The 15,633-nt window shown below is 53.9% G+C and overlaps 2 protein-coding genes across 2 annotated transcripts; one reads left to right on the top strand and one right to left on the bottom strand.

Annotated features, from left to right (window-relative positions):
* Positions 1-51: 51 nt before the first annotated feature.
* AGMAT (agmatinase) lies at positions 52-3,150 on the top strand. Its single transcript, XM_027905062.1, has 7 exons — positions 52-607; positions 697-899; positions 1,596-1,644; positions 1,783-1,978; positions 2,326-2,505; positions 2,753-2,837; positions 2,950-3,150. The coding sequence occupies exons 1-7, from the start codon at positions 258-260 to the stop codon at positions 3,021-3,023; spliced, it is 1,137 nt and encodes a 378-aa protein (XP_027760863.1). The 5' UTR covers positions 52-257; the 3' UTR covers positions 3,024-3,150.
* Positions 3,151-6,308: 3,158 nt separating this feature from the next.
* Positions 6,309-14,431, bottom strand: DNAJC16 (DnaJ heat shock protein family (Hsp40) member C16). Its single transcript, XM_027905058.1, has 14 exons — positions 14,240-14,431; positions 12,895-12,961; positions 11,730-12,060; positions 11,332-11,516; positions 10,454-10,558; positions 10,107-10,265; positions 9,599-9,729; positions 9,204-9,387; positions 8,844-9,026; positions 8,514-8,590; positions 8,200-8,280; positions 8,015-8,113; positions 7,427-7,597; positions 6,309-7,026 (listed from the first exon to the last, which is right to left on the bottom strand). The coding sequence occupies exons 1-14, from the start codon at positions 14,410-14,412 to the stop codon at positions 6,630-6,632; spliced, it is 2,343 nt and encodes a 780-aa protein (XP_027760859.1). The 5' UTR covers positions 14,413-14,431; the 3' UTR covers positions 6,309-6,629.
* Positions 14,432-15,633: the final 1,202 nt, after the last annotated feature.

Genomic DNA, 15,633 nt, shown 5'->3' with positions numbered 1-15,633 from the left:
AGCCAAAGCCTCTCGCTGCCGTGTTTGCTCCTGGTGTTTGCCAGGACTGTGCCATTGGGAAAGGGGGTGGCTGGGCGGGGTCTCTGCCCTTCCCTGGGCAGTGGGGTGTCTGACTGCACTTTGAACCCTGGAGGGAGGCTTGGCGGAGGCTACTGGCTCTCTACCCACCCCTGGCGCTCGAGTGGAGACGGAACTGGCTCTACAGCACCTCTCGCCGTGTTCCCTGTGGCATAGAGGGTGGGAGTCTGTGGAGCAGGATGAGGCACCTGCTCTGGGCTGGCTGCTTCCAGCTGCTGCCCTGGCGAGCTGGGCCCTGCACCCGCAAGCTGGCTGTGACCACTGCAGTGGCTCCCTCGCACTGCGGCCCGTGGCTCCTGACTCCCTCCAGTGTGTCCAGGGGGTTCCTCCAGCCCCTGATCCAGGGGAGTAGGGCCCCTTGCCGCTGGGGCTCCCAGTTCAACGTGCCCCCCAGCGCCCTGCTCGTGGCCCGGCCCGTGGGGGTCTGCTCCATGATGAGACTCCCCGTGCAGGCGTCAGCACAGGGATTGGACGCGGCATTTGTCGGTGTCCCGCTGGATACGGGAACATCCAACCGGCCGGGAGCCAGGTAAGGGAGAGCCGTGGGGAGCTGGTGCTTCACTCTGGTACAGAGGAGAGCTCTGCCCGGCGGCTTTTCCCAGCTGTGCCATTCCCCAGGTTCGGCCCTCGTCAGATCCGCGCGGAGTCGGCCATGGTGAGGAGGTACAACGGCAGCACCGGGGCAGCGCCTTTCGACTCCCTGCGGGTCGCTGACATCGGGGACGTGAATGTGAACCTCTACAACCTGCCCGACAGCTGCCGCCTCATCCGAGAGGCCTACCGGGAGATCGTGGCCTCTGGCTGTGTGCCCCTCACCTTGGGTAAGGACCATGTGCCTCCCTGTCCTGCCGCTGCGTCCCTGCTCAGCTGAACTCCTCCTTCTCCCTCCCATCGTTCAATCCAAATGCAGCAGAGGGTGAGTGATGCATCCATCCCCTGCATGGGGGTAAATGCACGGGCGCTCTGCTGGACTGACTGTTCTCTGATGCCTCTTTTAGGTCAAAAATGATGAGGATGGGTCAGTCTTGTAAATACTGTCAGTGATGTGTTTTTGGTGTCCTGCATAACCAGACCAGGACACGTCCCTTGTGTCCCTCCAGCTGTGGGCATGCCTGGCTTTGCATGAGGCCTGTTTTGGGCACATGTTCAAGTTTGCAGCTGTCACAGCTTGGCATCGCTAAAGGAAGAGAATGTGTAGAGTAATGAGGGGCAAATCACCAGTTTCAGCATCCTCAGAAATGGATCAAGTGTCTATTCATAAGCCCAGTCAAGGGTCCTGCTCCACTGGCTGTCCCTGCTGGCAGTCCTGCATCTCTGGTCCTCCCCAGGAGGAAAGAGGAGAAAGGAAACAACCTGCACTCAGGAGCCTCAGGCATTCCTTCGGGAACGAAGCTCTGGAGTGTATAAATAAGTGCAGGATAAATGCAAGGAAGGAAAAAAAAATACCTGGGAACAAAGGTAATGAATGCTGAGCAGCTCTTGCAGTGTGTTACCCCCTCTTCCCTGTCCTGCTGCAGGTGGAGATCACACCATAACCTACCCAATCCTGCAGGCCCTGGCAGCAAAGTAAGTTTTTAACCTGGAGATGATAAAATAAAGACCTGGGAAGCGCCTGGGGAGTGCCCCTGGTTTGCTGTCCCCGCCGTGGGCAGGGCCGATGTGCACGGGGTGGGGACTATAGCGTGTCCACCCTGTCCGGAGCAGACACGGTCCCGTGGGGCTGGTGCACGTGGACGCTCACACGGACACCGGGGACACGGCCCTGGGGGAGAAGATCTACCACGGGACCCCGTTCCGGCGCTGCGTGGAGGAAGGGCTGCTGGACTGCAGCCGCGTGGTGCAGATCGGCATCCGAGGCTCCTCCTACGACCCCGACGCACACGAGTACAGCCGGCAGCAGGTGAGGGGATCCACAGCCTGCTCTTCCTGCCGTGAATATTCCCCTGTCGTTAATGTTCCTTGCCTTCAGCAGGCATAAATGATAATAAAACGCATGCGTTATAATAATATAATAAGATATAATAAATATATATAATACATAATAATTTTAGATAAGCTATATATTTTATAGGCTGTATATTTACAATGCTGTATAATATATAACAGCATAAATATAATGAATAGATTATATAGAAATATAGTAAGTATATTAAATATACACTTATATGCCATATATTTATAATTCATGCTATAATTATAAATACTATTTATTTATGTTAATTTTCCCGAGTGTCTGTATCCCTGCAGGGTTTCCGGGTTGTCCCAGCTGAGGAGTGCTGGATGAAGTCCCTGGAGCCCCTGATGGGGGAGGTGAGGGCACAGATGGGGGACAGGCCCGTGTACATCAGCTTCGACATCGATGGATTAGACCCCGCGTATGCCCCTGGCACCGGGACCCCGGAGATAGCTGGGCTCACACCTGCACAGGTGAGGGGACTCCAGGGAATGCAGCTGCATTTCCCACTGGGAAAGGCACGTTTTTGCTCCCAGGTCGTGCCACCAGCATGGCAAAGCAAAGGCTAAGAAAGGCCTGGGAGCGTTTCCTTGTGTTGATGAAGGAAGGGAAATGTGGTCTGTAGAGGTTGGGTTTCCCTATATGAAAATGGGGAAAGCAGAGCCCTGACTGGTCCACCAGGTCAGATGTTTCTTGATCCCAAATCCATTTTTTTCCTAGGCTTTGGAGATTATTCGTGGCTGCAAAGGCCTGAACATAGTGGGGTGTGACCTCGTGGAAGTCGCACCCATGTATGACGTCTCTGGTGAGTCTAAGGATCCTTGAGAGTAAAACATATGCCTGGCACAGGCAGCCAGGGGTGAAAGCCATTGGATATTCATGGATTTTTTTTTTTTTTCCCTTGTTCTGTCTTTTAGGTAACACAGCCCTCCTGGGGGCAAACCTGCTGTTTGAGATGCTGTGTGTTCTCCCAGGAGTGAGGACACTGTGAAGGCAGTTCCTGCCTGCTCCAGGACAACGCTGCTCCATGTCTCCAGCCAGGCTTTCCATGTCCCCTTCCCCTCATCCAGCTGCAGCCAATGTAGGCTTTGCAGCACGGAATAAATGCCATTTTCCACCAGTAAAGGTAATTTTAGGCTGAGAAGCTGTAGAGAGGGTAGATGGGTTTGAACACCCCGTTTACCTGGGGTCTGGAGCTTTGAAATTGGACTGGTAAAGGGACAGATGAGGCTAATAGTGTTTGGTCTCTGGAATTACTCACCCAGCTTACCGGGGTTTCTCCCATTAGGATGTGCCAGCAAGACAATGGCTATGGAGGAAAGGAGGGGGGCAAAGGACATTTGGGGATCCTGCTGAGCGTAGGGGGATGTTTGACTGAAGTTCCCGCTGATGGAATAACCAGGAGTTTCCTGTGGCAGGAGTGGTTTAATCACGCCTGGAATTTCTGAGCTGATGTGGAGGTGAGGTTAGTTTGTAGATGGAAACACAAAGCCACCTCATCACACAGTAAAATAAGTTTATTTTGGTTGCGAACCTGTAATAGTCTTAAAACAAAATGACATCAGTGCCTGTTCACAGATACAAAACCAAAAACAAAACAAAAAGAAAAAAAAAAAAAAAAAGACAAGTTTGCCAAATAAGTTAATTCCCCCCCCTCCCAGTATCAAAAGTGCAAAATAGGTACCTAGTTTTCAGTCCTACTTATCAAGCTGCGCTCGTGTGCTGGCTCCTGGTTGCTGTGGGTGAAGGGCAGAGACAGGGACAGGGAGGAGTTTGGGAACAAGCTCCACTCCGGGGCCTGTGTCCCTTCGCCTCAGCTTCGAGCACTGTGCCATTGCTTGGATCCCACTAGGACAGTGCACTAGGACTGAATCTCCTCAATCTTTGGATTGTGAACCACCACGCATGGAACAGAATCACAAGGGTTAGGAAAGGATGGGGGGGTGAGGGCTCATGGCTGCTGGCAGAGTAGGGGCAGATCCCGGGATAAGCAGCTCTGACCCTGCTCTCCAAGACAGCAAACACCTGGAGCGCCACACTGGCACTAAAACCTACTAAACCAGGGGTTGGAGCAGCTTGGCATTTGCTCCAACCCAGGAAAAAAAGGGTTTCCATAAAACAGAAACCAGGAGCTGTGCTCCCATCCAGCCAAACCCAGCAAGGGTGGGCTGCTGCAAGTGCTCCTTCAACTCAACTCTGGCTGAAAGGGGAGGTTACCTGTGCTAAAAAGAAAATAAAAACAAGGACTCTGGCAGAATTTGAAGGCTGTAAAGCCTTCTCTCCTTCCTTGGGGCAGGGCTGAATTCCTTTGCTGTAGCACAACTAGGCACTTTTTTTTTCATGGGTTGAGGCTTTTCTACTGGTTTCTGACCAGATAAAGAGACAGCAGAGACCCAGAGAGTATATTTTGCTTTTGCAAACGTTAAAGAAGTTATGTGGAGCCTTCTAGTGGGCTAAAACCTATTCCAGCCACCTCCTGCATGGGCAAGCACAGGAGTAGACAGCAACTGCTCCAGCCAAGTGAATATGAAGTCTGGAAGCATCAGGCTGGTGTTTTGTTCCCCCTCTGCTCTCCTTCAGCAGTTTGTGTGTGCCTCAGAGCCCCTGGGCAGGGAGGAGACCTCACCTTCCTTCCTTCCTTCATTCCTTCCCTCTACTTTCTGGGGCACGGAGTCTGCTGGGCTGGAATTAATTACCCTCACGTAGGGTTGGTTGGTAGCCTTTATTTGAAGTACATTTTACAGGGATCTGAGGTACCTGTGGGGTTCAGAGCACACCAGTCTGCTCCCAGGATGGGAGGAAATGCAGCAAGGCAAGGCTTTGGGAGCAAATAGGGCATTGTAGGCAGTGCAATGACTTGAGCATCCCCTTCTTCCTATGGGATCAGCAGCTGGCTCAGAGGTTGGCAGTTATTCCTACTGACTGCCTGCTCTGCTAAGATGGTCACTCAGGTGGCAAGGGCTGAGTTTGAATTGACATTCTGTGCTCTGAGCGCTCTGTGTCAGGTTCAGAGCCCTGTGGCAAAGGCCTCCTGCTCCCATCCCTGCACTCCAGCAGTGCTGGAGCCCTGATGGTGACGGGATTTATGGAAGGAGACCTGGGGGACAGTGTCAGCCCCAGAGCAGCGAAAAGGAAGCACGAGCCTCACAGGATTTCAGTCCTGGCCACAAAGAGAAGCCCTGCTGCCTCCCTTGATTGCTAGAAGGTTAAGCAGCCACGAGGCTGCTGCTCGTCCTCCCTCCACCTTACCCGGGGCCACCCTTTCCCAGCAGTGTTGAAGTGGCTGTTGGGGGCACTGCTACAGCAAAGCACCATCCAAACCCTGTTCTAGCCTCACACAGACTTACAACTTCCAAAAGACAAAAAAAAAATAAAAAAAAAAATTACCCAAGCAAACAAACACAAAGCCAAGGCAAGCAGCCTGAGTGTGGAAAAATAGAGGTTTGGGGCAAGAAGGAAATGGGCAAGAGGTGGAAACGGGGTGAGAGGCTGAAACCCAACATCTCAACCTCACGCCTAAACCAAAAGGAGCTTCACACACACGTGACTGTCTGATTATACAGCACTTCTGGGGCAACATTGCAAGAATACAATCGTTGAAGGATGAGGTTCCTCGATACAAAGGAAGGTTGGTTTGTACTACAGCTGGAAGGGTGTTTGCAAGGAGCCCGGGAGGGACTCCCTGGCAGCTACGTAGAGGTTTCTTTACACACCTACTGGCTCATAGCAGCTCACGCCTACAATCTGAGGACGCAGGTAAAGTTATGGCTCTAGGATACATCGTCTAAAATCGACAGAAGCAGAAAAGGCATCTGAAAAAATCAACGTGACATTTAAATGGCTCAACACTTTGACAGTATTTACGGCCGTGCAAAACCCTTTCCCTTCCCGGTTACGGCTCAGCCTGTGGAGCTGCACGTGGGAACTGGGACACGAGGAGCATGAAACATGCAGATCACCCACGAAACCCGCACCACAAGGTGAGCCCCAGCTACACAGGTTTGCTACGAGGGAGATGCTCCTGACCGGACTCTACATCACTTACCACGGGGGAAAGCCGAGGAAGTACAACTGCCTGGTGGGAGGAGGCCTTTTGGAAAGGCAGGGCCTGGGAGGGTCTGCAGGGTCTTGCCAGTGTTACACCATGCACTGCACCGTGGGCTAAGCACAGGGGGACGGGGAGAGAGAGAACCGCGACCCGACCCTGCGCCACCGGCTGCGCTTGGTCCTGGCCGGGAGAAGTCACGGGGTGTTTTTTTCTTTGTTTTTTTTTTTCTTCGACCGAGGTAAAAACAAGAGATGGAACAGGGGCGACTCGGGAAGCAGATGTGGCAGGACGAGAAGGGAATAAACAGACTTCTTGGCTCTTCGGTAGGACGGCGTCCGAGCACACGGCGGGTCGGTGGAGGGCACGTGGGTGCACTTGGCTGCGCTCCCGGGCTCCGGATGGGGGGAGATACGTTTTAGTCTCCGGCCCCAGGAGGGTTCACCTAAAACCTAAGGTCCATTCATCACGCTTGTTTGTGTGTTCCTGGAAAGAGCTGTCCCCTTGTCATCTTCATAAAAAGTTTGTCCCTTAGAATCTCTGTAAAATCCCTCAGTCTAGCGCGGGCCACGAGGGGATATAGAACCTCTGTAAGGAACCCTCTAGGAGGCGTTCCATCCAGAAGGACAATTTGTGTAATTTGTTTTTAATGGATCTAGATCCCGGGCTGCAGGAGGGTTTCCCTCTGGCTTCCGCCTGTAGCGAGGCATTGTAATCCTCGCACGATCCCGGGGTTCCCCCCTCGTCCCCTGATCTGTGAGGCTTAAAGAGGCAGAAGTATTTCTTGTGGCCGTTCAGAGCCAGCACGTAGCCCGTGTAGTCGCGCTCCAGGAAATGCTTGTCGTACTGGTTTGGGATGGGGGCCGCGTCCTGCGCAAACTCCAGCAGGTACTCCAGCCACTCTCGGTGCTTGTCCAGGCTGAGGAAGGAGAAGTGAAGAGAGCTGCTCCTGGGAAAAGAGCAGAGAAGACAGTGGGATTAGCAAGTGTCCTGAGTAAGGCTGGATTGCTATGGACAGGTAAGGACTTATCAGCAAGGGCAGGGCAGAGCAGTGTTGCTGCAGCTCCTTTTCCAGCACAGGTGACACTTGCCCAGGGTGCAGCACTGTCGTGCTCTCTGCTGAAACATGGGTACAACCAAAGTGGCAGCAGCACCAGACCCGTGTGGGCACCATCACCAAGTTTGGCCAGAAAAGGCCACTCGTTTTTCGGCAGCTCGTTGCCACAGATGAGCACAGAGATGTTTCCTCTTGGCAATGGAGCTGACCCTGCTCCTCCTGTTGTCACCAGAGCTGCCTCACACAAGTTGTTAACACAATTAACAGAAACCCAGGAGAGGCCCCAGCCTACCCTGTGAATGTGTAGACTTCCAGGGCGAACTTCTGGAGCAGGGGTGTTTTGGTCGAGTTGGACAGGATCAGGACAACGTTCATGTGGCCCGGCCTCAGGCGCACCAAGTTACTGGTGTAGTTGATGTCCGTTAGCTCAGTCACCTCAACAAAGCCCTTTTTGGGAATCCTGCTGCAGCAAAGCAGTGACTGAGTGAAGTGGGAGCAGCTGAGGATGAAGAAACTGTGACCATGTTCCCCAGCCCGTCCCCGAGCCACCCCTGTGCCCAAAGCCAGCTTAATTGGTGCAACAGCCCAGTTTGGATCTTCCTCAACGAGTGGGTCAGACCTTTACCTTTTCCCCAAGCACCCTGTCTAGTGCAAACTAGGTGGGAATTGTTTAATAACCAGATTAATATCACTTTGTCCTTGCTGGCTGGGTCCTGGCTCACACCGCTCCTCCCACCTGGCTGTGCCTGTGCTGCTCTGCACAACAGCTGCGATATGTCTGTGCAACTCTGGCACTTCTCTGCTCTCCACTAACTCCCTGCACAGACACTCCCTGAGCAATGCTTCCACAGAAAATACTTCTGGAGAAATTAGAGGGAACCTGTTACTCTCTTTGCTGAAGCTCACGTCGTTCTTCTCTGTCTTCGCGGCGGTCTCTTCTTTCTCCGAGGGCGGAGAGTCCCTCGTGTCACTCGAATCACTGCAGAGGAAGGGGATTTTGTGTGTGTTTAAGGCCCTGGGTTGGACTGAGGAGCTACCCCTGAGGGCCTTTCGGTGTGCACTCACCTGAAAGCCTGAACAATAACGGTGCCAAAGAGAATGAAGAGCGCGGAGAAGAGCAAGGACAGCAGCGGCATCATTTCTCGCCTGAGGGGAAGATGTGCAAAGAGCAGTCTGGCCTGTGAGTTCACATTTTCTGCCTGAATTCCAGTCCCTGTCTACCTCAAATAACATGTGCTTTCCCCAGAAACTCAGCTTGTGTCTCAAGTTTTTGAGTGCTGTCCCTGCTCCCGCCCAAAAGAGGAGGCTAAAAATGGATCTATTTTAAAATAAGGTGACAGGGAAGAAGTGAAAACCCACAATGGGTGCCCAGACTGTACCAGTTACTGTGAAACAAACTGTCCCAGCAGTCTGAGATGTAGTCCAGCGAGGAGTAGAGCCATCGGATAAGGAACATCTGTTTGAAAAGAATGAAAAGCAAAAAACAAATGACAAACCCGCTATGCACAACCCCAACAGGACTCCCACCCTGTAAAAATGAGCCCAACCCTGGGCCAAATCAGCTTCAGAGCTTCCTTCCATGAGCAAGAAATCTTATAAGAGTCTTGCCTTGGTATTTTAAAATATAAATAATGCCTGTGAACAGCCATAATGGGACTGTCCACATCCATAACACGGATATCAGACAGCTGGAAAGGCCGTGGACTTACAGGAGCCAGCTCATCATTCAGGTCTGCCACGACAGTCTCTGATGACAGCAGGCCAGGGTCCGTCCTCAGCTGGTCCAGGAGATCCAGGAGGATGAAGTTGTCCTCCTTGCTGCCTTGCCAGGCCTCCTCCAAGGCTTTGTAGGCGATCTTCCCCGCGTTATTGCGTCTCTCCAGAATGACCACCTGGATGAGCCAAGAACGCGGCAGATGTTACAGAGGAAGGGGCTTTTTTTTCTACACAGATGCTCTGTTTGAAACCACTGCCCAGAAAGAATTAGGTGTCAGATCAAGGTACAGCGTGATGTAAATTAAATGGCAGGCTAAAAGAAGTAAGGATTAAAAACAAAAGGAAAGCCTCACAGCTGATCTTCCCCGGTACTTCTCCTCATCCATCAGCAAGGCGTCTGCAAACTCCGGCTGCCGTTCGCTGTAGATGTACACAAACTTCAGTGTGTCTTTTGTGTTGGCCACAGCAAAAGTCAAAAAGGCCTCGTAAGCCTCAGCAAACTTATCTCCTTCCCCAGTAAGCAAGACCACGCAGTGCCTGGGGGACGCAACGAGATGGGGGATTACGAGCCATTCTGGACACCAGATGAAATGACCACCCCCCCTTTCTGCTAGCCAAAATCATCCCAGTGACACTGTGGATACTGAGCATGATCCAATGCAGTCATCACTCTTTTCCTTTAGAATCAAACCAAAGGTGGCTTTAGGAGCAGCTCCAGAGCCTCAGATCAGGAGGACACGCCACTTACTTGCGCTGACGGTGAGACTTCTTGACGGGACACAGCTCCTGGAACAGCCTCTGGTTGGTGAGTCTGGCCACCATGAGGAACTTATTCTGAGAAAGGAAGTCATCAATGAGCTGCTTCTTCATCTCTCGTGCCTGGCAAGGACAAAGAAAGCAGAGGTCAGACCTGAGCAGGTGAGGACAATAAAGCTGTTGGGTGTTCCTGTCTCAAGCTGGGGAAGGCTGCTGGCCATCACGGTCCTCGCTGCAATCACACGAGCTGTTGTGAGGCCCCAGGACTGCGAAGCTACCTCTGTCCACCCTCCTCAACAGGTAAGACACCAAAACCGGAGCCTGCCAAGCTTCCTCCCTCCAAACATTTGCTCTCTTTGTCTACTGAAGCCAGAGTTTATGCTGAGAACGAACACTCTTTACTCCAAAACACACCACCGACCAACCTCTCATTGCCAGCTCAGTGAGGAAACCTCCACACCTGCTTCCCACGAGCTCTTGGAGAGGGCTCTGAGAGGTACCTGCACAACGTCAGCAGGCCGGTCGATGTGCTCCTTGAAGATCATCATGGTGGGACTGTAGACGTTGATGTTGTACTGACTGGACAACTCTTCGGTGCCTCGGAGCCCGACGTACACGTACCCAAAGGACAGGTAGTCTCGGTAGGCAAAGGCAGTCAGCTGGATGGGGAGAAATCCACAACGTGTGTTTATGCCATTTCCGACCAACACGAATCACCCTGCTCTCCCAGACCCAGCCAGTGGTCTGGAGGCATTGACTGACCTCTGCTCACAGCAATGGTGCGTTTTCTTTTGGAACATCTGGATTCATGAACAAGTCAACTGCGCAGCGACAGAAATCACATTACCTTGTATAATAATGGCACAACTGGCATATGATCGAACAGTAGGACGTGGGGCTTGTTGTCCTTCCTCCAGTCAGACAGAAAGCGGATGTAGTTTTTATCTGTAATCTTTAAACAGAACAGGAACGTCAGTTTAACCTCTGAGCCGTCAGGCAACGCTCCACCACTTTTGGGGTGAGAACTCCAATACCCAGAGGACAGCAAGTCAGCTCTGTTAGGAAAGGCAGCCCTTGCTGAAGATCCCAAGCGAAAATGAGGTGGGGTGAACAAAATTGCAAGGAGGGGACAGGCAGGTGAGTGCACTGTGGGGGCTGACCTGGCCACATCGCCCTGAAAGGAGCGGTGGGTGCTTTGAGACTCCACCAAAAATCACTGGGCAAGGCTGAAATGCAGGAATATTTTATCAATTAGGAAGTTTTACTTAAAACTTTGAAAGGGCTCAAGCTGCCAGCTCCACTTGCAAACGTCTGAATCAAAACTGGGCAAAACAAACAACGGGTCGGTGCGTTTTGGGAGACACCGCCTAGGAGCGGGTGAGTGGTCTTTAATCTGCTGGATGAAACACTGAGAAAGGGGAAGGGAAGTGAAATCCAGCAGGTTCCTAACCTAGGGATAACCTTGGTAGGGTCCTGGTAGCTGTGGGGTGTCACAGCTGGGGGGCAGTTGGCACCCAAGCCCCATGGTGTGACCATGTAGTAGAAAGGAGAAGTGTCACAGAGCCACACGGTGTGAACACTTCCGACAGCTCCAGGGTTTGGAGCTTCGTGACACAGAGCAGCTCAGGGCCCGAATTAAACAGATTAACCACCAAAACAGCCAAGGAGAGAGAAATCTCCAGGCAGGCAGGAGAAGCAGCGAGTGGCACTCCTGCTGGAACGTACCTTTTCGACAAGGTTCCCTGGCAGAAGGTTCTCCACGAACTGCCGCAGGTTTTCCCGAACGACAGCATTGTGGAAGAAGGTTATTTTCCCGTTGATGAGCCCCAGCAGGGTGGGAGTGCTGTGGGCACCCAGGTGGTGGGCGAGGCGCCGCTCGTACCCTGCGTGCACGACGCCGATTCCCGCTCCTGGAAAAGGAGAGCAGCGGCTTCAGGTGAAAAAGATCCCCAGCAAACCCGAATGCCCTGTGGAGAACTGATGACCTGCTCCCCTGCCCAGCACCCCAGCGTTAGTAATGCTTGGAAAAGCATTAGGATAAATCTCTGAGGAAACCTAAAGGTGACACAGAGTCCCGCAAAGCTGAAGGCCAATGCTGGATGCACACACACCCCGATCCTTACCCAGCGCCTCCAACTCCTGAGCGACTTCCTTCCACACGGGCTCGATGTGGATGCAGCTGAAGCACCAGTCCGAGGTGATTTTGATGAGGTAAGGTTTCTTGAAGCTGTCCGGCACGATTTCGTTCATGTAGTGGGAAAAGTGCAGCAAATACTTCTCGTCGGAGGTGTCGCGTCTCTCGGAATTGAAAGGGAAGTGGAAGAAGGACTCGTCGAAATAGAAGCCGTCGTGGAAGCGGTGGAACTGGCGATGCTGGTGCTGAGAGAAGCCCTGGCTTTCCCCAGCATCTCCGTAGCGATCGAAGTTTGCCCTCTTTTCCTCGTTGGAGAGAATCTGGGAAGCAGATGATGGAAAAACCATGAGGGGGAGACTGCCCTGACCGTAATCCCTCAGTAAATGACTGTGGGATAAATGCTCTGGAAAAAGGGAACTATCTCATCCCTCCAGGCTCACTGTGGTAAACAGGGATAAAAAAAAGCCAAAGCCCAAAGAAAAGGAGCCTCTAAATCCAGACTATTGTACCCACTTCTGACACCAGCAGCTCCTTGGGACAGAATATCCCATGCAGGGATTCCCTGTTTTCTGGATCAGCTTTTGCTGGTGTCTCTTTGAACCCAGATGGTTTTCTCGGCACATCAGAAAGTGACAAAAACTTCACCAAGAAGCCAGGAGCCCCACAGAGAAACTGCATTTTTTTGGGGGGCAGGGAAATAAGGATTTACTTTTAGTTCCTTGGGCTCGGCTGCCACAAACTGGGGCAGCCAATTTCCACAGCGATGTGCAAATAACTACTACTGAGAATAATTTGAGGTGACCAAAGCCCTGTGGTGATTAACGTTGCTTACATCACCCCAAAATGCTTTTATGTGCATGTGACACGGACAAGACGCTGCCCAGCCAGGCAGGGCTCAGTGAATACTCTCTCCTCCCTCCTTTGAGGGTTTTTAGCCAGAACAGGGCAGGCCTGTAGCAAAATATTTGCAGCAGAGGCCACGCTGGTGACTCCAGTGGCTCTGTCAACAAAGCTGAGCAACCTTTTTGGCTGGGTAGAGTCCACCTCTACAGGGTCAATCACTTTTACCATGTAGCAATACACAGACGAAGCACAGGAAAAATAAGGTCTCTCAATGCTAACAACAGCAGGAGTTCATAAGAAGCACGTGTTACCTCATAGGCCTTGCTAATCTGGATGAATTTGTCTTCTGCTCCCGGGTCCTTGTTTTTGTCAGGGTGCCTACGAGGCAGAACCAGAGGAAAAGGGGTCAGTGGTTCCCTGGAGGGCACAGGGAGCTGTCGGCCCCTGTTTGGAGGCGAGCAGAACATGGACAGCGACGATGTGCAGTGGCATCCCCGAGGCTGAGAGCAGATTTACACCCAGCACATGCTGCCCCTATCCAAACCCCATCCCAAAACGCAGCACTGGGATGCGTGTGGTGTGCCTGTACACCTGTGCCTCTGTCTGATCCATCGCCAAGAGCCCAGGACAAGGGAGCACGCCTCTCTCCCTTGGCTGCTGCCCCACATATCTATGGGGTTCTTCCTTAAATCACCTCCTGCCACAGCCCTCGGGGATGTCTCATGCAAGACAACAGCTCTGGGTGAGGCTCTTCCCCCAGGCGATGCCTCAAGCCTGCCCCTCACCACGCACCACGGATGCAAGGGGTGTGACATTTGTGCACCTGATGCCTTCCCCTCCCACAGCACAGGGATTGGGTTGCCCTTGGACAGTGACACACAAAGCTGAGACTTAAACCTCAGTATATTAAAAGTTCCCCTTTGAGTAAGGGAGAACTTTTTATCCCCACAACCGGACTCCAGGAGAATTTCCCCCCCCCATAGTCAGACTCTGGGAGAACTTTTCCTCCTTGTAGCCAGACTCTAGAAGAACTTTCCTCCCCATAGCCAGACTCTGAGAGAATTTTTTCCTATAGCCAGACTCCGGAAGAACTTTTCTCCCCATAGCCAGACTCCAAGAGAATATTTTCCCCCAAAGCCTGACTCTGGGAGAATTCTCCACCCCGCCTAGCCAGACCCTGAAAGAACTTTCCCTTCCATAGTCAAAACTCCAGGATGACTTAACCAGGCTCTGGGAGAACTTTTCCCCCCCCGTAGTCAGACCCTAGGATAACTTTTCCCCCCTGTTGCCAGACTCTGTGAGAATTTTGCCCCCAGAGTCATACCCTGGAAGAACTTTCCCCTCTGTGGTCAGACCCCAGGAGAACTTCCCCCCCCCCCCGCCCCCTATAGCCGGACTCTGGAAGAGCTTTCCCTCCTGTGGCGTGATTCTGGGATAACTTCTCCCCCCATGACCCAGCCTCCAGAGGGTTTTACAGCACCGATCGCTGGCGGGGGAGGGGGCACCTGCCCGGCTCCAGGGCGGCGAGGGAGCCCCGGCGCTGCTCCCCGACCTCCACCCGCGCCGCGCAACCAGGCGGGGCAGCTCAGCATCCCCGCCGAGCATCCCCCGGGGGGGGGGGAGAGCTGGACGAGGGTAGGAAGGGGCAGCACGTACCACTCCCGGGCGAGCCGCTTGTAGGCCTTCTTGATGTCGGCCTGGCTGGAGCCGCGGCCGACCCCCAGCACTCGGTAGGGGTCGAATTCTCCCGGCGCGGCGGGCAGGGCGGGCGGCAGCAGGAGGAGCAGGAGCAGCAGCAGCAGCACCCAGGCGGCCCGGGCCCGCTCCATGTCCGGCGGGGCCCCGCGGGCGGAGGCAGCGGACGGGCCGCCCTTCCCTCCTCTCGCCGCCGCTTCCGGCGCGCCCGCCGTGCCCGTGGAGAGCCGGAGCTTCCGGGGACGCGGCCCGGGCAGCGCCGCCTCGGCCGGGGATGCTCCGGGGATGCTCCGGGGATGCTCCGGCGATGGGTGCTGCGTTAGGGGTGGGGATGGCGGCGAGGGGAAGCCGGGTGAGGGCGCCGGGGGCAGTCGGGGCGTTGAGCTGGAGGAGACCTCACTGCAGTTGCAGTTTCCTGGGGAGGGGTAGAGGAGGGGCAGGACTGAGCTCTGCTCTGGGGGGAGCAGGGACAGCACCCAGGGAATGGCTGGAGTTGTGTCAGGGCAGGCTCAGGTTGGATCTCAGGATCTTTTCCTCCTTCCCCCGGGGGGTGGTTGGCACTGAACAGGCTCCCCAGGGCAGTGGGCACAGCCCCAAGGCTGCCAGAGCTCCGGGAGGGTTTGGATGATCCTCTGGGGCACAGGGGGTGACTCCTGGGGATGGTCCTGTACCAGCCTGAGGGTACAGGATGATCCTTGTGCATCCCTTCTCAGTCAGCATATTCTGTGGCTCTGTGATGCTCTGGTTTTTTGCTAAGTCGTATTTATCCTAAGTCAAGGACTTTTTTCTTGTCTCATGCTCTGCCAGTGATGAGATTCACAAAGGAAAATGGGAGGCAGCATAGCTGGGACAGGTGACAAGGGCAAGTGGAGGGTCCTGTACCCGGGGAGGAATAGCCCCAAGTACCAGCACAGGCTGAGAGTGACCTGGGAGAAGGACCTGGTGGACAACAAGCTGTCTTGAGCCAGCAGTGTGTCCTGGGAGCCATGAAGGTCAGGGGGATCCCGGGGTGCATTAGGAAGAGCATCGGCAGCAGGTCAGGGAGGGGATCCTGCCCCTCTGCTCAGCCCTGGGGAGCCACATCTGCAATGCTGTGTCCAGGTCTGGGCTCCTCAGGACAGGAGGGATATGGAGCTCCTGGAGCAGGTCCAGCAGAAGCTGTGCAGATGATGAGGGGACTGGAGCATCTCTGTGACCAGGAAATTCGGCTGAGGGGCCAGGGGCTGTTCAGCCTCCAGAGACACTGAAAGGGCACCTCAGCGATGTCTGTCAGCGTCTGCAGGGAGGGGGCAGGGGATGGATGGATGGACCAGCCTCTGCTCGGGGATGGGTGGGGGGTCCAGCAATGGGACGAG

This window comes from Empidonax traillii, unplaced genomic scaffold, assembly GCF_003031625.1.
Source record: "Empidonax traillii isolate 1590-97213 ecotype Southwest subspecies unplaced genomic scaffold, ASM303162v1 scaffold1117:size266551, whole genome shotgun sequence".
NCBI classification, from domain to species: Eukaryota; Metazoa; Chordata; class Aves; order Passeriformes; family Tyrannidae; genus Empidonax; species Empidonax traillii.
This window is presented reverse-complemented; position numbering and strand designations above follow the sequence as displayed.

Bases quoted from the DNA above. Each gene is read 5' to 3' on its own strand.
- AGMAT (XM_027905062.1), top strand. From the start codon at position 258: ATGAGGCACCTGCTCTGGGCTGGCTGCTTCCAGCTGCTGCCCTGGCGA. The intron at 1,979-2,325 runs GTGAGGGGATCC...GTATCCCTGCAG, and splicing joins ACGAGTACAGCCGGCAGCAG to GGTTTCCGGGTTGTCCCAGC. The intron at 2,838-2,949 runs GTGAGTCTAAGG...TCTGTCTTTTAG, and splicing joins ACCCATGTATGACGTCTCTG to GTAACACAGCCCTCCTGGGG.
- DNAJC16 (XM_027905058.1), bottom strand. From the start codon at position 14,412: ATGGAGCGGGCCCGGGCCGCCTGGGTGCTGCTGCTGCTGCTCCTGCTC. The intron at 12,962-14,239 runs GTACGTGCTGCC...TCTGCCTCGTAG, and splicing joins AAGCGGCTCGCCCGGGAGTG to GCACCCTGACAAAAACAAGG. The intron at 9,388-9,598 runs GTAAGTGGCGTG...TGCGTCCCCCAG, and splicing joins AAGTCTCACCGTCAGCGCAA to GCACTGCGTGGTCTTGCTTA.